General features: G+C 39.7%; 1 protein-coding gene across 9 annotated transcripts in view; it reads right to left on the reverse strand.

Moving 5' to 3' along the window:
* PIEZO2 (piezo type mechanosensitive ion channel component 2) overlaps positions 1-22,246 on the reverse strand; it is a 203,950-nt gene that overhangs the window by 155,134 nt on the left and 26,570 nt on the right. For all 9 annotated transcript variants that reach the window (XR_013393960.1, XM_077933169.1, XM_077933165.1 and 6 more), the window contains exon 2: positions 10,034-10,129. Coding sequence is in view for 8 of the 9 variants with exons in the window: in XM_077933169.1 (XP_077789295.1) it covers positions 10,034-10,129 (96 nt within the window). In the remaining variant the exon portion in view is untranslated. The remainder of the gene's footprint in view (positions 1-10,033; positions 10,130-22,246) is intronic.

A 22,246-nucleotide genomic window follows, 5' to 3' on the forward strand; every position in this document is an offset into this window, starting at 1 on the left:
AAACTTGGACGCTTGAACTGGGAGACAAACTGTCAACCAACCACTAATTGGATTTTATGATGTGAGTCACAGCTTAGCAATTTCCTAGAATTTAATCACAGTGCACCCAAAAAGATCAATTAAAGAACAGCCTCAGAATTTGTTAAAGCCCTGTGTAGCATGGGGCAAAACAATGATCTCAGTAAGTTCACCAGAGAATTTTATGAATGAAGAAAGGATTTTTATTGATAAAGGCAAGATTCATTTCATTCCCTTTCATTGTTTTTTGAGTAGCAACTAAGCTTTTTAAGTGAGCTATTGGACTTTGAGAATATAGTGTTTGCTGCTGTTTACTGATTTTATACATGGATGTGAGTACTTTCTGCAGTGAGTTAGCACAAGGTATAACAATTTGGGCTACTGCTAGCTGGGAGATGGAGTACAATTTTGTATGCCAGACCTGTATTTATATACTGCACTTATAGCCTCCCTTCCTCAAAGAGTCAAAAGTGGCTTACATACAAAGCCCATGTTGTCTCCCACCCACAAAACTTTCAGGATCAGAGTGACTTCACCTTAGCAACTCAAGATCATTCTGTGGGGCAAACACAGCCCACGGTTCCTAAGACTTCCCAATGAAGTACAAGATGAGAGACGTTTATCACAAATTATGAACTTACAATTAAGCACAGTAACATCAGAATTTTACCCCTCGCCATAAAAAACACCAACATCCGAATAATGTTTATACTCTTCTGGCACAAAATATTGTCTAGGTTTTTAAAATTTGTCTTTCAGTCATACAATCTGTTTCAGGACCTGCTACACCAATTCACAGTGGTTTCAGACAGGCTCCTAAAGACTGAGCAGATGAAACCAATAGTGCGTACAAAAGTCAAGAAGGTGGTTTCTACACGTGCTGTAGAGGAAAATGAGGGGTAGATGGGTTCCTCAATCTTGGAAAATAACCCATCAAAGAGAAGGAAAACTCTGATCCTAAATTTCTGGTATCTTGTGGGAGGAGGCTAAACCCTACACAAATCCAGAGTAGAGTCCCTAAGACGGTTGGGTGGTGTCTTGTACACTTCCTTCATGCAACTCCTGCAGTCAAACTGATGCCAAACGTATTGCTTTGCTTCCCTTTGGATTCTCTTCTCAAGAACTGCTAGTACTTTGCTATAAAATTGCATAACCGCCAGAGTTACACACACACACTAAATAATTTGATTCTAGACTCAGATCTCTTTTAATCAACTGGATTTCTAACTATAGATTCCATTCCCAACTATAAAGTCACACCCCTGCTGTGACTTAAAGGAAACACTATTCCATCTCACCCAAGACTAATTAGGTGTTTGGGACACCTGATCAAGAGACTTTCAGTGTTTTCATCCCAAAATACATTGATGGAAATGAGGAAAGTTGGGCTGTCAGTAGCTCAGTTTTGTCACACATGCACACACGTACTAACACAATACCTGTGGCAGTTCAGCTCCTTACCACTACTATTACCAGTGCTCTCCAGTTGCTTCTCTTCTGGATGAGAAACAGGCACTACTAGCATTTGCTCATTTGCCCACTCACTCTCTTGAGCCCAATAGGATGGCAATGGAAGGCAGGCAGAGAGGAGGATCACTAGCAAGTGCTGCTGCCAATCCACTGCACCCAGGGGAGAGTGCAATTGCCAGATTGGTCTGAAAAGGAAGTAAGTGGAAAGGAATCTGGTAACAGCAATGATAGAAGGAGCAGTCTCAGCCATCCAGCAGAAATTCTGTGAGGCTTCAGTAGGCTGTGTATTAAGATCAGACTGGATAAGTTTGAACAAAGTTTAATCTAAAAAATACAGTGATTGGTGCAGAGGGGGTTTGATAAAACAGTCAGTTGGTCTTCGGTATGGACACATTCACCTTGAAGGTCAGGTTTGCAGTATGGGACTATTCATGGCTCCAGCAATGCTACAAGGCAGCTGTGACCTAGACTGCATTTAACCAATTTCTGCTGAGTTGCCAGCTGCACTCAGTGCTGTAAGACAGACAGGGCTACTATCATCTATGCTCTGACAACTTCTAGATTAGACGATTATTGGTTTTGCTAAAAGTTCAAGAAACTCCAAACACCAAAATCACAAAAGCTAGTCCTCCAAAAATGTACCATTTAACAATCAGTTTAGCAATGAAGGCAAGGACAATTAATTCAAATGTTTCTGGAAGATCCAGATTGTGAAGAACAATTACTGTTTTAGTAACTATTACCCAGAATTGATTAATGGACCTGCGCCATTACAGAAACTCTTAATAACAAGCTCTGGTTTCATTTATTTTTTGCTTTGTTTTTATACTTTAACAGTGCAAAACACAAGCACTCTGATTTATTTATTTATTCTTATTAAATTTATATTCAGCTCTTTCTCATAAAGGAACCTTGTTGAAGAGTCTTATGTCAGAAAATTGCACACATACTGTGCGTATGTACTGAGATTTGGTCCAACTTAGGTCTGACTCTAAATAGATATATTTGAAATCAGGACAGCCCACACAAGAAGTCTCTGTCCTCTGGTGCTTCAGGGCACAACAACCGTCTCTGTGATCAATGCAATTTCCGCATAGCACTGAAGGAAGCAGAAGTCATGCTAGGCTGAAGAAGAAAGGACCACAGCCTTAAATGCCATTCTCCCCTACTGCCTTGGAACTGGACAGCTACCACCTCTGAGGAAGCCAATCTCAACCTTCAAAAGTATTTTGCAACATGTAAGCAACTTCTGTTCTCAGATGTTTTTCAAGAGGACTCTTATTTGAGATTTAAAGATCACCAGATTTCCCCAAACTCATTGCAAGTTATACAACTTCAGCAGAAACTAAACGGCTGAAAATTGTTACACGTGTATTCAGGATTCCAAACATTCTAGAGAGTTTCTATGAGACAGGAAAATAATAATAATAATAATAATAATAATAATAATAATAATAATAATAATAATAATTTTTTATTTATACCCCGCCCTCCCCAGCCAAGGCCGGGCTCAGAGCGGCTTACAAGCAATAATAAAAACAAGAAGAATGATTACAACTTAAAAACAAAAATAAAATACAACATTAATAGTAACATTAATCCACAAATAGTGATCTATCTCACAGACTTGGCAGGTGGATGAACAAGACAATTTTAAAAGTATCTTCATAATTAGAAGTGGGATATAAATGGTGAATTCCAGAGCAGATCCATGGAAATTAATCAAACCTTTCTGATGCAATGCAGCATGTGCCTCTTGTATCAAATATGCCTGTGAAATGCCCATACACACAATTTATATGAGCAGTGCTACTTCAAAGTGCATTTACGCTTGTAGCCTACTTTTTTTGGTTTTATATATCTATATCCTAAAAACAGGGAAATTGTTCCGCATCAAGTCAAGCCTGTACAACCTGCAACTCACCAAGTGGAATGCAGCCCACCAGCTGTGTATGGCAGCCAACCAAATGGTCTCACTAAACCTCTCAATTTCCTTGCTTCCCTGGTACACTTAAGAACAGGGTGATCACTAAGCACATGGCAGAACAGAATACACGGCTGGTGGGCCCAGTTCACAAAATGCAAGCATGCACTTCAACATCCAAACTTTAGGCTGTATTAAACAAACTTTTACTCAGAGTAGACCCATTGATATTAATAGCCATCACTCACTTTGAACCATTAATTTCAGTGGGTCTACTCTGAATGAAATTTAGTTGAATACAACAGAACCTATTATTTAATTTAGCCTTGAGCATGTAACAATTTGTGGTTTTAAATAGGGCTAGGGGGCATTCTATTCTGCAGACAACTTTCAATCCAGCCTTAGTTTTCCTCCTCAATGTGATTTAAAAGAAGCAAATCAACTAGAATATCCAAATTTCATCTGAATGCTGTATCTCCCTAAATACCTGGGGGAAATGGAGGGGAGTGCTTAAAATCAAATGCCTAGTGTGGCACCATGGTCAAATAAATACAGTACAGCTTTCATTCATTTGTGTTCCCTTCTGAACTAACTAGGAGAGGTTCACAGCAAAAACTAAATAGGTTTGGAATTTTCACTAGGGTATAATGTCTGAACCATTTCAGAGAGTGAGAGGAGCAGTTTCTCATCTGAGAAATATAAAGATGTGACCACAGCCATTTTCTTCATTGCCCACTTCAGATGTAGAACAAGATCAATGTTGTTTGCAACAAAGTATGGGAGAGGTGAGCCTTCAAGCAAGAGAAATAAGCTGTGAATAAATATAGTCTATTTATTTATTTAAGAGGAAGGAAGTTTACCACAGCAGACAAATTTCAACTAGCACCAACTAGACAGTCTTCTAACAGTGAAGAGATTTATGGCACTGAAAGCCGTGCGACAACAAATGGTGGCATTGTCACAGTTCAGCTTGCTTGCCAATAGTGTACTGAGCCCTTTTAAAGAGCTCCTTCAGACATGTTCCTGGCTAGCTGCAGTACTGTCTACATGGTCAATCCAGACTCTCTTGCAAGGCCATATCAACAGCCAGATAATGGGAAACGGCTGCAACTACTTTTTTGAAAGAACTAAAAACCTGGCAAAGTTTACAGTGGAATGCATCTTGCCTTTATGTTGAGTGTAATAACAAAAATATATACCTAATGATGTAGTGGATCACCCTCCCCGCTTTTTATGATGACATAATAAAACACAATTGTTTAAACTATAGTACTATTTAAAGGGGAGGCCCAACAAAGTGTTCTAATGAAAAACAGATGTACGTAGTTCTGCGTCTGCTACCATTTTATTTTTCAATATCTAAAAATGCCAACAAGCCGCATTAACTTCCCCCTTTGCTCACCCTTGAGTATGCTACCATCCCCTGCACACAATCCAGACTCCTTCCAACACAGCACAATTAACTGAAATGCAAGTGACAGTCTTCCTTTTCTTTTTTAGATAAATGAAATACAAAGAGCCCTTCGTGTGTTATCAGTACGATCTAAGCTGCTGCACAGCTACTGGGGACATAACTAGTTGCTGTGTACTATCAATCTTTCCCTGTAAAAATAAAACAGAAAATGCTTCTCATCATACACATAGAGATGATGGCCTTATTGCTGATAGCGTAGGTTAGCATCTGTAGTGATATCACACACAATCTACTGTGTATTGGCAGTGGCAGCCCCTGCCAAAGCCTAGCTTACTGGGGTTGCGTGGCAGGGGAGGACAAGGTGCCCATGGGGTGCTGTTCCATAGGATTCCAAAGCCCAAGGCAGCTGCTTCAGTCTACCTCACTGAGCATGTCAGCTCTGTGTAATGGACCCATATGATGACACATTGCATCTTGTAAAATCACTGGGAAAAGATGGAGGGAAAGCTTAGACCTTCCCTGAAAACTGTTCACAGTTTCCTAAAAAGGTCCACATCCGTTTTTAAGAATCACTGCTATAAAAGCATACACTCATTTAAAGTATTTTTTCATACCCACTTTTGAAAAGTGTTGTTTTCCAAAACTATCATACTACTACCACTGAGTAACAACTCTACACAAACATACACAGAATGGACTGAGGCATATCTGAGAGGCTTTCAGGCAGACTTGAGCTCTGCCAACTCTTATTTAAATAATAATAATTACCCAAATATTTGAGGTACTACTATGAAAGCAATTAAGAAGGCCGGGGTGACTTCACTGCCCCATCTCCATCTTGTTTTTCTGTAAGATATAAACTTACAGGGGAAACTGACTTTTGTACTGTCTAAAAGCGGAACCTGTGATAAAAAAATGGGCTGAATGTGAAGTGAATTGCCCCTGGTGGTAATTTTTATTCCACTGTTGGTTTGCAATTTGAGAGTATGTAAATTAAAGATTCAGGGTGAAGCAAACTTTTGAAGATTAGCCCTTAAATCAATTACTTCAGCAACTGGGATTTATCTGGTGGAAAATTATGTTCTGGAGTCTTTGCTCACAATTCCACTCTATTCCACATCACCTCCATAAAGATAGGTAGATATTTAATTTGACAGAATATTTGAAGAGGAATGGCTTTATTTTGTGGGCGGAAACAACATAGTTTGACAACAGATTGATTTCTTCCTCTCTCACCATGTTCATAGATATTATTTGTTCTACTGGGTGGCTAGATCTATTTTTGTGACTTTTCTTCTTTGATCACTGAAAGGTGGAACAGGCAACACTGTAAATGTGAGCTCACTAGGTAGGGAAAGCCAGTGTGGTGCCCTCCAGGTGTTGTGTACTACAACTCTCATCATCCCTGGTTGGTCATAACAGCTGGAGGTGATGGAATTTGTAGCCACATTGGCTACTCCTGCACTAGAACATATTCACAAAAACTCAGCCTAGGGGACTTTTAGGAACAACGTTTTACCGGAAGAGATACTTTCCTTTGATCATATTGAGATGAATAACAGTATGTTTTATTGTTTATTACCTTTATAATATTAGTGAAATAGCAGTTTCAAATACTAATATTAAAATACAGAACTCCGAGTATTTAAACTCTTTAAATCAGCCAGATCTGTAGTTTTCATATGTGAGAAGTGTTGCAAGTAAATAGGAAGACAGGGAAATTCATGCACGCAAATGAGAAATCCAGGTGCAATGGAAAATAAGAGAAACAGCTGTTTGTAGAAGAACAAAATGGCACAGGAAGGAAGAGAAAAAGTGAAGATCAACGAAGTACAGTTTTAACATTAAGTAGCCCAGGGAAATCATCACCTTCCAAAATCTACATCAGACTGGAGGAAAAAGAAATAACTTAAGGAAGAATTAAATTAAGTGAACTGTATAAAGCCTAGTTACCCGAATAAACTAGTGAGTGATGGGAATAAAAATAGTGCAAAGGCTAAACAGAAGCATGCAGAAAAGCACAGGAAGACAGGAAGGTAGAAAACAGGGTTTCCTCCCTCATTTATTTTATAGCAAGTTTGCTTTGTGAACATTTGACTGTGATTCACCACTGAGGTATGGCAACTTCAGAAATAACAATAACAAATAACCCCACTTCCTGTTCCCTTTGAGACAGACAGAATGTGTGTGCTCATGTGTTTATACACACATGTATGGGAAGACTTCACAATAACTGTTTTCACATGAGTATCCCTGACACAGTCTGCAGCATAAAACCAGGACCAAATCACAGTTCATCACACAAGCAGTGAGATAATAGTGACTGTAATATTAATTTGGATGCAATAAACGCAGGTTCAAACCTCAGCTAAAAAGAACAGCGCACGGAAACGCCATTTACCTTCCCGCCAGAGCAGTACCTATTTGCACTCTGACGTGCTTTCGAACTGCTAGGTTGGCAGGAGCAGGGACCGAGCAACCGGAGCTCACCCCGTCGCGGGGATTCAAACCACCGACCTTCTGATCGGCAAGTCCTAGGCTCTGTGGCTTAACCCACAGCACCACCCGCGTCCCTATCCACAGGATTGTTATTAGGTTAAAATAACTTTGAGCTTCTGCAAAAAAGTATTTGAAAACACTGGCAGTGTATCTAGGAACAGGCATGTGCAGGGGGTGGAGAGTAGGGTATTATTGCCTTGGAGGGTTAAGGTGGCCGCCCCCCCCCCCCCGCCAGGAACCAGCTACTTTTTTTGTTTCAGTTTATAACTTTATTCTAACTAGACTCCCACCCTGCACCTCAGATAAGCTCTGCAAGGGCTTGCCTAGAATAGGGCAGGTAATTGGGTACAATTCACCTTTGGCTAGAGAGCTACTTTGAATATACAGTGGTACCTCAGCTTACAAACACCTCGGGTTACAAACGCTTTGGGTTACAGACTCCGCTAACCCGAAAGTAGTACCTCGGGTTAAGAACTTTACCTCAGGATAAGAACAGAAATCGCGCACAGGTGCGTGGCGGCAGCAGGAGGCCCTATTAGCTAAAGTGGTACCTCAGGTTAAGAACAGTTTCAGGTTAAGAACAGACCTCCAGAACGAATTAGGTACCACTGTAGTAAGAATGCTCATTTTCCACCCAAAATGTGGCACTACAGAAGTCAGATGCACAAAAGTCCAGATCTAGTAGTATTCACTAGACAATCTGGTACAATGGGCTGAAACTGGATTTTGAATCCCTTCCCCTTGAAGGGATATTTGGAACCAGAAAGCTTGGGTGGCGCATATTCCTTCTATGACAAAAACTAAAATTGCTGCTGCCTGTGACTTCCTGTTAAGTGTGGATGCCAAGTTACTACGGTAACTAATGAGTGATATCTGGCCCACAGCTTTCTAGAGAAATGAAAGCTGTCCCTCAACACTGATGAGCATTGCCCAGATGGATTATCTGAAAGTAAAGTTAGCCAGTATAAAACATTAAAAGAAAATAGTACTGTATTAAAATTCTGAGCTAGAAGATTAAGGATGGCTGTCAAACATTAGTAGTGTTTTGCTTACAGAGAATTGCGGTGTTTAGGATGTCAATCATCCTTCCTGCACAGAAAGGGCCAGAAAAGAAATCACATAAAATGAAGATCATAAAAAAGATTTTGAATCAGAAAACTGCACCCATATTCCCCTTAAGGTGCTCAATCTAGCCACTCATCTGTCATATTTACCATTTTAAGAGACACTTTAGCCCACATCTAGACATTTACTATTGGATTTTTTTTTTTTGCTCTGTTCTTTTAATTTTTCTGTAATAAAAAGTGTCTGACAGATTTAGCAACATTGTGAATTTCTAACACATAGAAGCTTTCATTTTTCACTTCTGTATTTTACTTGCAAAAGCTCACCAGGAACTAAGTCCACACATTTATTATAGGAACTTTTCAAAGCACACAAAGAATAATACACTGTTTCCTCCTTCACATCGGTCTTCTTAAATATATTGTCAAAAAAGGAGAAGTATAGGTTTCCCCCATGATGGACTGCATGATCCTACTCTATATCTCTCAAGGCTGAATTTTCTTGCTGCTGTTTCCGAGTTTGGCAGTGTGGGGAGTGCTCTAGGACAGGGCCTGTCCCACAAAGGTTATTAAAAGAAATTGAGCAAATCTTCACTACTATAGTAGACTGTGTGCAAACACATACAGTGTGCTACAGTGTGTCGGCTTCCAATACTTTCTCAAAGAGTGCAAGTGAGTTAAACAAAGACCTTAATAAGTTTTGTTTATTTGTTTAATCCAGTGTTATGCTGACAGACAATTACAGTGTTACTTCAGGTTACATACGCTTCAGATTACAGATTCCGCTAACCCAGAAATAGTGCTTCAGGTTAAGAACTTTGCTTCAGGATGAGAACAGAAATTGTGCTCCGGCGGCACAGCAGCAGCAGGAGGCCCCACTTAATTTGTTCTGGAGGTGGTGCTTCAGGTTAAGAACAGTTTCAGGTTAAGAACGGACCTCCAGAACAAATTAAGTACTTAACCCGAGGTACTACTGTATTATTTTCTACCTTAGACATGAACATGCAGAGTTAAGCCAATGGGGGGTTTAAAAAGTACAAGAACTAAAGTAATTAAGTTTTAGAAACAGCATTTGTACTTTGATGCTTAGTGAAAGGCAGCGCACACAACATAAAGTGTGGAAAAGGAAACGGGGGGTATAATTCAATGTCATGTATTTCAGCCTGCCAGATGGAACTGTCCCCCGCTCCCTGCACAGTTCTGAGGGTTCTCTCAGCCTCCCACCTACAACCCAATTTCAGAGGTGTGGAAGGAGGAGAAGGGAAAACTTCATTGCACGAACAGAAGTCATTTACTCAGGGCTTCTGCTGATGAGTCTTGTCCAGTGAATCCTGCCCTTTAGTTCAAAAATACATGAATATTTTGCTTATTCAATAGAAATTAAAGGCAAAAAGTGCCATTTAAATAAGTCTTGTTCATTCATTTCAATGGATATACTATGAGTAAAACTTAATTGAATACCATCCAAAGAAACTGGATTAATCAAACTGTAATTACTTACTGAAGTGTTTGGTTTGTCCATAGTTTCATTTCTCTCTCAGATATATAGCCCACTATTTTTAAAAAAGGGTTTCTGTAGCAACTTAATTTTTCACATCAGTTGCATCTATCTGTACCTTTTTTAAAAGCCAGAAACAGGCTTACCTTGCATTGTTGTTTTTGTAGGTTCCGAAAAAAGAGGAATGAGTAGCAGGTAGATGAGGTAGACAAATGAGAGTCCATTGTAGCGGAACGCACATGCTGTAGAGAGAAAGAGAGAAATGCAGGGGGGGGAAGTGGATTAATGCTAATATTTCAGGGAAATGATTGCACAATCAACTGACCAGTGTATTGACATACATTGCATTTCCATTACATTAATCTGATCTACATTGAAATGCATTTTTCTTTTATTGTATTTTATGCTTAAGCTCTTACATTTTGTAAATTTATTAGACAGTCTTAATACAGAAGTGATTAATAAACTAACTTATTATCATTACCATCCACAGTGTAGGGTTATCAAGGTGACTGCAGCAAAAGGAAAAGAAAAAGACAATATATCTGCACACAGATTATGCCTTTTAAAATGAGAATATAACAAAATCCACAAACAACCAATTAAAAACACAGGTAATTTTGACTTGGAACTCATCTCTCATTTAATAATTAATGGCTAGAGCACGGGTAGGCAAACTAAGGCCCGGGGGCCAGATCTGGCCCAATCGCCTTCTAAATTCGGCCCACAGACAGTCCGGGAATCAGCGTGCTTTTACATGAGTAGAATGTGTCCTTTTATTTAAAATGCATCTCTGGGTTATTTGTGCGGCATAGGAATTTGTTCATTCTTTTTTCTTCAAAATATAGTCCAGCCCCCCACAAGGTCTGAGGGACAGTGGACCGGCCACCTGCTGAAAAAGTTTGCTGACCCCTGGGCTAGAGCAAGAAGCTGACTGTATTTTCTGTGATTGTAGGGTTGGAATTTGCTATTAAGATTTGCTATAAGAAAATTCATCTGAGTTCCCCATGTGTAGACAAAATACTGAGAAGATAACATTTTGATTAAGCTGTTTTTGCAAGGACAAACTTTCAAGTGCCAGGGAAACCCTGTAAATTGACCTTCCATAATTTCTAATGACGAAACATTTACACTAACCATTGAAGATACTCTTCTGTGTCTAGGAACATTCAATTATGCTCAATACCTAGCAGGTCAATAATCAATGCTAGGTTGTAGTCCAAAGAACAGAAGTGACCAAACCATAAGCAAGGATGGCATTATGATTTGGAGAAAATATATAACTTCACATTGAGCTTCTATCATGAATTTATTGTATGAATTCAGAAGAGTTGTTATTAAGCCCTGTGGCTTATTAGAGAAATTGGAAAACTGAATCACCCACCAAGATAATTAAATAAAGCTTTCTCCTAAAGTGATTTGTGCCTCAAAATGCATTTAACACATTATTAGTACTCAAAGCTTTTAATCTAAAGGCCGTATGCACAACAGGATCATCCTTTTATCTCTCTACTGACTGCAGTGCTCAGTACTGCTACTGTAGAAACTTTTCATCAAGCGGGCGTGATGGGGTTACAACTGGAAAGGAGAAATCCAAAACAAGTTTCTTTCATGTGCAAACAACCTCTGCACATGCAAGGAGGTCTTGGGATTGAAGCCAAAGTGTTAGCTGTAGTCAAAAGTTGTGCAAATATTCACACACAAAATCATGCAAACACGTGAACACAAATTAGGCTTTATCAATTTTCTTTTTCTTTTTCTACATGTTGGAAAGCAACATTCATTTAATCAAAACACACACACACAGCTTAACCCACATAGAATTACGGTATGTAAGTAAATCCCAGTATACTAGTGCTTCTCCTGTAGCAGCAGTTCTAAGTCAACCTTTTCTTCACAAACATGAAATAAGTTAATTGTACAGTGGGGCAAAACAGCAGACAGTTCAAAGTTTTAATTTTTTATGGTCAGTATTGCGCAAAAATAATATACATAAAGCCACAGAACAAATTTTATTCATTGTCATTATTGTATTTTCCCTTTAAGAATATTGGTCAGTGAGACACTGAATCAAGCAGAAGTTTCAGTATATCAATAAATATGTGTCTCTGGACTGTTCTGTATGGCAAAAGTATGAAAAAAAATTAAGAGAAGGAAAAAAGCCACATTCAATCTAACGACATGGCAGATGTTGAAATGTTATGAGGCCTACCACATTCAGTCTTTTCTCATCAGATAAGCCAAATGCAGAGGTGTCAGTGCAGGAATAAATATTTTTATTTATTTTCACAAAAACGTAACTCTCCTCACTTAAATCAATATTATATCTCATAACTGAAAATCAGGTTAGGGACTACTCTCATTTTTGTAATGAACCTATTTTGATCATCACAGAAACAGCTTCAAAAGCATCTGAGGCAACATTTAAATTATAAATTTAGCGGACATAATTATGCAAGTTCAGACAACAGAACTGAACATTACACATTAACATCCTAGTGTTAATTCCATGGGAAAAACCTATACATTCTGATTGCACTAATGTGGTTGGGTTATTTAAGTATTGACCCAGCTACGTAGGAGAAATCAGACTTCGTCAGCCTGCGGATGATAATGATAATAATAATAATAATAATAATGATAAAGGCCCCTTTTCTTAATGAGCAAAGACAGTTACCGTATTTTTTGCACCATAACACTCACTTTTTCCTCCTAGAAAGTAAGGGGAAATGTCTATGTGTGTTATGGAGGGAATGCCTATGGGTGGTGGAGATCTGCTGCAGTCGTGAGCAGAGGATCCATGGTTCCCCTTCCTTCCCTCCTCCGTGGCTCACTTTGAAACAGCAAAGCGGGAGAAGAGCCGCTGAGTGGGGAGGAGAGAGGGACAGAGAGCCTGCTTCTTTAAAGGAGCAAAGCGGGAGAGGAGAGGAGCCGCTTACACAAGTGTAAGCAGCTCCTGTCCGGTTGGTTCCTTTAAAGCAAGCAGGCTCTCTGTCCCTCTCTCCTCCCCACTCAGCTCGCTAAATAGCAGCAAAGTTTTTCAGCTCGCTAAGCCTGCTTGCTTTAAAGGAGCAAAGTGGGAGAGGATAGGAGCTTTCTCCCCTTATACCCCTCTTCTTCATTATTAGCAGCATCCTTCTCCACACACCCCATGCGTGCTCCTTGTCCCTTGAGTGCTTTTCCTTCCCTCCCCACTTAAAACGTGGTTACAAAGCACGGATCCACATGGATCCTCAGATTTTTGCACTGGGTCACCCCAAATTCACCGTCAGATCACATAGCATGTCCATGGCTACATCTTGCACCAAAAAAATCACACACCCACTGTTGCCTCGGGCCACAGTGGTGCAAAAACGTGGTTACAAAGCATGGCTCCACATGGATCCTCAGGATTTTTGCATTGGGCTACTCCAAACTCACTGTCAGATCACATGTCTGTGGCCACAGCATGAACCACAAAAATCATACACCCACTATTTTGTTTAGAATATTTTTTTCTTGTTTTCCTCCTCTAAAAACTATGTGCGTGTTATGGTTGGGAGCGAAAAATATGGTACCGTAACTTGTCCCCTCACCCCACCTCCTATTTTAGCCTAGCATCCAACAAAGGCATTTGCAAGTGGACAGGGGTTTCCAAATATACTTTGTCTTCTTATCACATAAGAATACTTATAGGATTTGGAAACAAATGAGAAACTGCACATAGGGGCAGATTCTATATTTAAAAAAAGCCCTCATGGGGATCCCTGGAAGAAGCAAGAAATCATAAGCGGCATAACTTGCTGTTTAGCACAAATGAAGCTCCCTTCAAGTGAGCAACACTTTACAGAATAATGTGCTGCATTGTTTTTCAACAAATATTACAGGAAGGAAACAGGGCCAAACTGTATGTTAAGCAGGAATGGTGGATTTTGATTCCTTTCTGCAAAAGACGCCAGACACTTTAAATGACCTGACTGAAGATTTTAAGGAGAGATGTGGAATGGGGGGGGGGGGGAGGAGGATAAAGGAAGAGCGGGGAAAGTATTCTTATTATAGCTCTGTTGTATTACTGCCCATATGCAATAATGGTGTGTGAGAGGATATATGAAGTACCGTAACCAGGATAGGGGAGTTATAGGTCCTAGCAGAGTAAAGTCATTAATAGTGAAGTCAGGATCCTCTCCCCCCCCCCCCCCGCCCCACCGTCATTTGACAATCCTATGAAAACCACTGCTACAGTTTAAAGTAAGGATCATAGCTTTGTAACTGGTCACCAGAATGCATGCCCCAATTCAGCTTAATGTTAAGGCCAATATAAAGTCACTTTAAGCAATTGTTTAAAAAATGGAAAAACTGGGTAAAAATGCCTGGAAACAAACAAAGATAAATTCCGTCTTGCCAGTATGGGCAGAATTGTGCATGGCAATATGTTTCCAAAGCATGTTAAAATGGAGAGAATTATTCTTGCAGAATTTGTTATTCTAATCCAGAGCTTTCTGAACTTTTCATGTTGGTGGCACACTTTTTAGACATTATTTCGCGACACACTAATTCAGTTTTACTAGCAAAAAGGAGATTAGACTTACCCCTTTCCAGCCCCAGGAGGATCGTGGGGAGCATTCGCACAACACACCCACACACTGCAGTCAACACACAAACATGTCGCGACACACAGTTTGGAATGCTCTGTTCTAATCTGTTTAAATTTACATGTAGCAAAAGGCTTGATTACATACTCCTCTGGAGCAAAGCCATTATAATCTAACTCAGGGGTAGTCAACCTTTTTATACCTACCACCCATGAATGCATCTTTCTTGATGGGAAAATTTCTTTACCGCTCACCAATGCTTGATGGAAGGAGGATTCAGCTTGTGCCATAGAACCCCCTACCACCCACCTACAATGCTTTAACATCCACTAGTGGGCGGTAGGGACCAGGTTGACAACCCCTGATCCATTATATATCCATTAAGAGGGCTGAGATTTAATTCAGGGAAATAGTGGAAGGGTTTAGTACACCAATAACGGAATTCCACCTTTGGGAGAAACAATAAAAAGAAAAAATTAATATTCATCACTTGCTGTTTTAGGAAATTTCCCTTCTTCACATAGCACAGAGTTAAATTATGGAATTCTTCCACAATATATGGTGGTGGCCATCAATTCATATAACTTTAAAGAAAGGGTTGGGCAAATTCATGGAGAATAATGCTATCAATGGCTACTAGTTCAATAACTATGTGCTATTTTCAGGATCAGTAGCCCACCCACCAAATATATAAGCATGTATTTACAGGTAGCAGAGAGGAGGGTGCTGCTTCTATCTCCCCAACTGAAGCTCCCATCAAAAAGTGGGGCAAAATTACACACAGCCCACCCACAGAGCTTGCAGCTCTCACAAGGGAGCACCCATGATCATTTTTTTTAATTAAAAAAAACCCATACCCTTAAAAACAAAACAAAAAATCACGACAAATATTTCATCATCTCCTTGCAAAAAATGTCCTTTAATATTAAAGCAATATATTATTCTATGTGGTAACATATTTAACACTTTTGAAAAATGAGATTAGTGAAAAAAATGCCACCGAGTAATCTCTGTGGGGGCAAATATACCTTTACACAGATTTTGTCCATGCATAAATTCTGACCTTTTTACTGAAATACCCATTACTCGTTTTGAGTTCAGAATGCTGGATAACCAGCTGGTATAAATTAAAAGTAGCCTCATGGCACTGGCAGCAACTGTAAATCAGACTCCACAGCTGCCAAGACAAACATGCTCATGTATACCAGCTGACCCTGTAGATCTTTAACTAAACCCACTTACTGTGCTTCAGAGAGTACCACCACAATGAAGAGCTTCAGTGACTTGCTATCATCCCAATCCCAATATCTGCATTTAACAAGAAACAGGGAGGAGACTGCTTTCTTCAAGATGTCATACTTTGCTAATTATTTAATTCAGTATGAAAGGTTCACTCAGAAATGTTCCATAGAATTTAAGTTCTGATGCACTCAGTTCAGCCCTTGCACGATTCAGAAATGAAGCAATAATTTTTATGGCTGTTTTTTAAGTAATTGGCAATAAGCTGAAAATGAATAGAATATTATTTATATCCAAAGACACTTATTCCACCTCCTTAGCGTCACCCCATATTGCCTCTACTCAAAAATTTTGCCATTGTTTAAAATTGTCACTTTTTCCCTCTCAGTTTTACTCCATCCCTGATTGACTCAAACCTCTGCTGGTGTTTAAAACTGCCATTATCCTCTGTGTCCCTCCTCCCTGATTTACTAAAACTTTTGCTGTTTAAACCACCACTTTCCCCATCAATATTAATCTCTTCTCACGCCCATGCCATGGTCACTGGTGTTGTGCAACCTGCCTTCTTTGTTTGCTAACCGATACCTGACACCACTCTGACTTCATGTAAATCCATGATTGTTATGAGGCACTACAAATCTTCCAACAGGGGTTGCACAATGACAGTCTTACATTTTATATGAAGGTTTCATCAAATGTTTGTGAGTGCTAGGTTTTGTGGTATATAGTTTATCAAAAAATAATAAAACCAAATTACTCTTTCACAATGATCTGCCAAGGTATCCCTTATATAAACTCAAATGTAGGTTTGCATTTATCATTAAAATGATGTACTCCTTTCTAAGCAGCATAAATCATAACATGGGTTCATCAGTTCAGGAAACAGGTGGTCATGACTTGAGCAAAGATGCTAACTCAACATGCAATCAGCCTACTAATTAGTAAGATAAGCTAGTAGATGTTTGGACTTTAAAGTGAACTATACACAAACCAGAAGAGCTCTTGATTAATTAATCCCTCACGCAACAGTCATTTCCACTTTCTCTCTCGTTGTACTTGCTATTTCAGTTAAGTCAGAAAAGGAGAAAGACATCAAAGAATTTTCTTGCCAAATACTTGTGCAGCTCACCTAAAATGCATAAGAACAACTCTGTTATGATTCCAAAACCACCAGAGATAAATTGATATGGGCATACATTTTTAAACTCATGACCCTTTCCTGCTCAGTGTATAGAAATGGCAGTGTTAGAAACTGAGATATTAAAACTAGGAGCTAAAAGGCACCTTAAACAACAGAATGTCTAGGCGCACATTTTTATACATAGAATACAATTAACTACAGCTAAAATATTATGTTCATTTTTCACATGGTCTAGTCCTTCCCCTGCCCACCCCCTAATTCTTAAGAGGGTCTCTTCTCCAGTCTTCAGAGGGTAGCTGGAAATGGGGAGGCAGAAAAAGCTCCTCCTTTCCTTCCACTCTGCAGTTTTACTCTGAAATCTTAGGCGCAGTACTGCGCCCAGAGCTCAAAAACTGCTCGCCCTAATGAAATTCCCTGTCGCAAAATGTGCCTAGAACAATGGGAGTTTCAAACACTGAGAAAGGGATGGGTTGTAACAGGAATACAACCTACAGAAGGAGTGCATTACACCAAATAATACCTGACTTTAAAAAAAAAAAAAGGTTGTGGACATCTAATCAGCGGCAAACCTGAAAAACGCTGGAGATTTATACGCTGAACAAGAACACAGCAATGCCTTCTTGCTTTTAACTGACTAGCAAGTTTGAGGTTGAATACAAAGGTTTATTTGGAAAGTAACATGTGCAGCATTTCCCAACACAGAAATGCAGAGATGGGAAAAGAGGCATCTGATGCACTTCTGCCAGTCATACAGCTTTTAATGATATGGAGGGCACTACAGGGAGGGGGAGGGGGGAGCAGTGAATCAGCAATTAATGGTTGTAAAGTAATAAATTTATAACAACACATTTTTATTTGTACCCCACCCTCATAACAACAATAATAAATTATTATTTGTACCCCGCCCTCCCCGGCCGGAGCCGGGCTCAGAGCGGCTAACATCATATAAATAATACAATATGCTCGATTACTTGAACTTTTCATTGCACTTGAACCAGCAAGAGAACAAACTAAGCCACTACTCAGCAACGTCAAAAACAAACAAACAAATAGGGACCCTATTTTGAACAGAAGGAACACTTGAGGGCCAACAACATAGGCTGTCCACATCCACTCATGGGGGAGCCAAGATAAAAAATGGCTGAGGCAGTGACTCCAACTGGACTTGAGTTTGGGGCCCAAACCCAGAGCCCCTTGTTCAGATGTCCACAAACTACCTAGAAACCAGCAGATGATGGATATAGAGAAGAGTGATGAGTCTTTTTAAGAAGCTTTTGAAAGCAAGCCATCAGCTCATCTGCCACTGCCAGCCTGCTACCACATCATCCTCTAAGTCAGTGTTTCCCAACCTTGTGCCTCCAGCTGTTTTTGGACTACAATTCCCATCATCCCTTGCCACTGGTCTTGCTAGTCAGGGATGATGGGAGTTGTAGTTCAAAAACAGCTGGAGGCACAAGGTTGGGAAACACTGCTCTAAGTTGACACGTCAAATGCCCCTGAAAATTCGTCATTCCCATTGCCAGGGGGACTGCATGTGAAAAAATGGCTCCCCCCCCCCCCCGGGCTCATAGGCAATGCCTTTTTGTTTTCTGTATGATAGCCCTGGAAGCAGACACTAATTTCCCAGGAGCACTTGAGGTTTTAAATTTCACTGTGCACGGTGTGACAGCCCCAAGCAATAGCAGCCAAGCTGCCAGACCCATGGCTCTCCTGGCTGCTTCCCAGCATGAGCACGTAGGCAATGACACACATCTGTTTTGCTAGAAAACAAAAATTGTGGAAGTAAGGCCTCCAGTTCCAATGGCTTTGAGGAAACATTCAGAGGGAAAACATTCCAGACTAATATAAGCAAAGTCATAGTTTGGACATAATACTGCTGTGAAACCCATGAAAAATAACTTTTTATCCCATTATTTTAGAAAATGCATAGGCATTAAAGACTTTAACCCAATGCTGCTAATTGAAATGCTGTGGTTTTTATACAGCAGATGTGTTTTGCTTAGTGGTTTCTAGGATCACCGTGTAGAATTCAGTGGTTTCGCTATTTCGTGGCTAAGTGATGTTGATACAATGCACCCAAATCTCCACATCAATAGCACTATATAGTGGTTGTTCTCCAAGGCCTGATAGCAAAAAATGCTGTATTTTATATAATTAGTGAATACACACTTCAGTTTAAGTTGGCTCAATATAAACTGCTAATCCACTCACAAAGGGTGACAAAATGAGGACCTGATTATTTTGAACAAGGCCTGTGACACTATGCCCCAACACATTTTGCAAAGATTTCAATGAACCAAGAAAAATGTCAGCAAAGTATCATTGACTTAAAGTAGCCATTAAGTGTGGCCAACTGCTGATGTGAGGGCGTAGGTTGCAAACATTTGCAGATGCAATTGGGTCTCATTGACCCCAAAAGCAGGATTAGCAAACTCTCCACAGTGTAGGTATGATGAAAAAACAGTCTTGCTTAGTAACAAGGAAGGTTTCAACAGGGACAAAATGTTCACCCAATTCAGATCCATACAGGGTTTTCTTTTTTCTTTGTTGTAAATCTGGGGAATACTATTGATCCTTGATGCTGCTTGTGGTATTGTTGAGGGAGGTATATGATAAGGTATTAGAATAATACACAAAACATTAGTTTTTCGCCCTCTATATGCCTTTCTCACAGGAAGGGGACATAACAAACAGACAAATAACAAACAACTTTAAACAGAATCTTGCAAGGTCAATTTATGGTTTTTCAGTTCTCTCAGTCATTCCAACTGGGGATAGAATTGAGTCCAAAAACCGTAAGAGCAAAAATAATAATTTGTCACAAAATTAAGGAACTGGGGGTGGGGGGTGAGGGTGGGAGTTACCACACTGCAATTCACACCTCATCATGGAGGTGCTGTGGAACATGGGAGGAAGACTGACACACACAAAAATTCCCCTGTTTAAAAAGATACCAAGAGCATGCTCCTGAGATCCAACCATCTCTCACTTCCAACAGTTAGGGCAAAGAATATTGACATGAAGGTCAGAAAACAGCAGCTTCTAGAGCTCTATTTTTATCCTGTCATTTATATCCAAGTGCCTACTGCACATCTACTCAAAAGGATTCATGCATGAAAAGAAACACAACCAAAGGCTCCATCCAGATTATGGCTTCATGAAACACATACCTAATCCCTGGCAAGTCAGCTGTGATGCTTACATGAATATATAATGGTGACTATGTAGATATGTGGGGTCAATAGACAGAGAGCACTGCTTTTTCACGCAGACAATTTTCTGAACCTTCACACAAGTATATATCTTGTTTATGCAGGAGAATGAAAACAAAACCATGTGCTCTTTTTTAAGTGGTGGTTTTTTAAAAAATGTGAAAAAGGCACATCATCAAGTTTATAAATAGGCAAAATCAATCTCAGCACTTAAATTATTCCTGGAATGTGCTGGAAGAACTATCCTTATTTCTAAAGTCAAGGTAAATTATGGATTAGTATTTTGAAAACAATAGTAAATGAGACTAAGGCAAATCAGTCCCTTTGAATTTACTTCCGAGTGCATATATCTAAGATAATGTTGTAAATAATAGATCCAATTTTAATTTTGTGAATGTGTATGTAAGCATTCCAATACTGTATCATGTTTGCTTTCTAGCTGAATAATGTGCTAAAGCACAACAAGAAAGCAAGTGCAGTCGTAACACTGAAGAGCAAACTGTCCTAATTGATTTCATCAAGGCCAGTATCAGCACTAGGCATCCTTAAACAGATGTCAGAGTCCCAGCACTGCTCATCAGTAAGACCGGATGGCCTGCCACACCAAGCAGTACTGGGTGGATAGGTCTAGCCACCATTTTAATTTTCACAATGCTCCCAATGTAGCATTGTCAAAGGTACTGTTGCAAGCTGAAATGATCCCAAGATTCAGCACCACCACCAGGAAAGCTTGCATGCATCCAACAGCAGAAGAGATGGCCCACCACTTTGTTCACAGCCCCCTAAACATTTGGAGCGGCACTAAATCTCAACAATATAACACAAGGAATATTGAACTTCTGTTGAGTAGAAATAAAAAGCATGTTATGCAAAAACATGTGAAACATCTTTGTGCTGTGGAAGGAAGGCTGTCTAATGAAGTGTTGCTAACTTTACAATATCACAATGAAAATTGCAGCAGGTACAGACATACAAACACACTATACTTTATTGACTAAGCCTACATGCTTCTTCTGGACCATAAAGAAGGCTGATCGCAGAAGAATTGATGCTTTTGAATTATGGTGCTGGAGGAGACTCTTGAGAGTCCCATGGACTGCAAGAAGATCAAACCTATCCATTCTTAAGGAAATCAGCCCTGAGTGCTCACTGGAAGGACAAATCGTGAAGCTGAGGCTCCAATACTTTGGCCACCTCATGAGAAGAGAAGACTCCCTGGAAAAGACCCTGATGTTGGGAAAGATGGAGGGCACAAGGAGAAGGGGACGTCAGAGGACGAGATGGTTGGATAGTGTTCTCGAAGCTACCAGCATGAGTTTGACCAAACTGCGGGAGGCGGTGGAAGACAGGAGTGCCTGGTGTGCTCTGGTCCATGGGGTCACGAAGAGTCGGACACGACTAAACAACAACAACAACAACATGCTTCTTCAAAGTGCTAAACAATGAAAAACAAGCATGCAATAGTTTAATCTATTTCAATACTAACTAAACCACCACTGTTCACTGTCCACCATTGTTCACTGTAATAATCCACTGTGACTGCTATGTATTTTCCATTGTTTGTCCCCATGAAATTTTAAGCTGGATAAACAGTGGCAGTTTAATTTCCATGTGGACAACCAGATACTTCTGCTTAGTACAACATACCACCTTCAATACTTTTTGAAAAAAACATGTCTAAGCTTAGTGGACTGAAACCAAAAGAAGTAGCTCATCTGTTGGTTAATAAAGAGGGGCAGAACTGATTCCAAAATAAGTATATTCAGCAAGAGTCCAAAAGACAGACAGACAGACACACACACACACACACACACACACACACACACACACATATATATATATATATATATATATATATATATATATATATATATATGAGTGGAGGTATGGCCTGAGGTATAAAAAGGAGAGACACAAAATTGAGATTGATTATTACTAACAACATCCTGGCAGCTAGATGGAAGTCATATTCCCTGAGGCTTTTATAACTAGACAAGACACAGCACCAGAAAATGTACTGTAGGGGAAATAAAAAGTCTTGCATCAGCAGCAAAGACATATTGGATTATCGGATTGGTTTTGCCTATTTTTTGACTGCTTTAAATCTACAATAAGCTCTAAAAGGAAAATTATGGTATTTCATGGATTCCTAGACAGAAACATCAGTATGTCAGGATGATTGATGTGGTAGATTCT

This window comes from Podarcis muralis, chromosome 8 (genome assembly GCF_964188315.1).
Source record: "Podarcis muralis chromosome 8, rPodMur119.hap1.1, whole genome shotgun sequence".
Taxonomy (NCBI): domain Eukaryota; kingdom Metazoa; phylum Chordata; class Lepidosauria; order Squamata; family Lacertidae; genus Podarcis; species Podarcis muralis.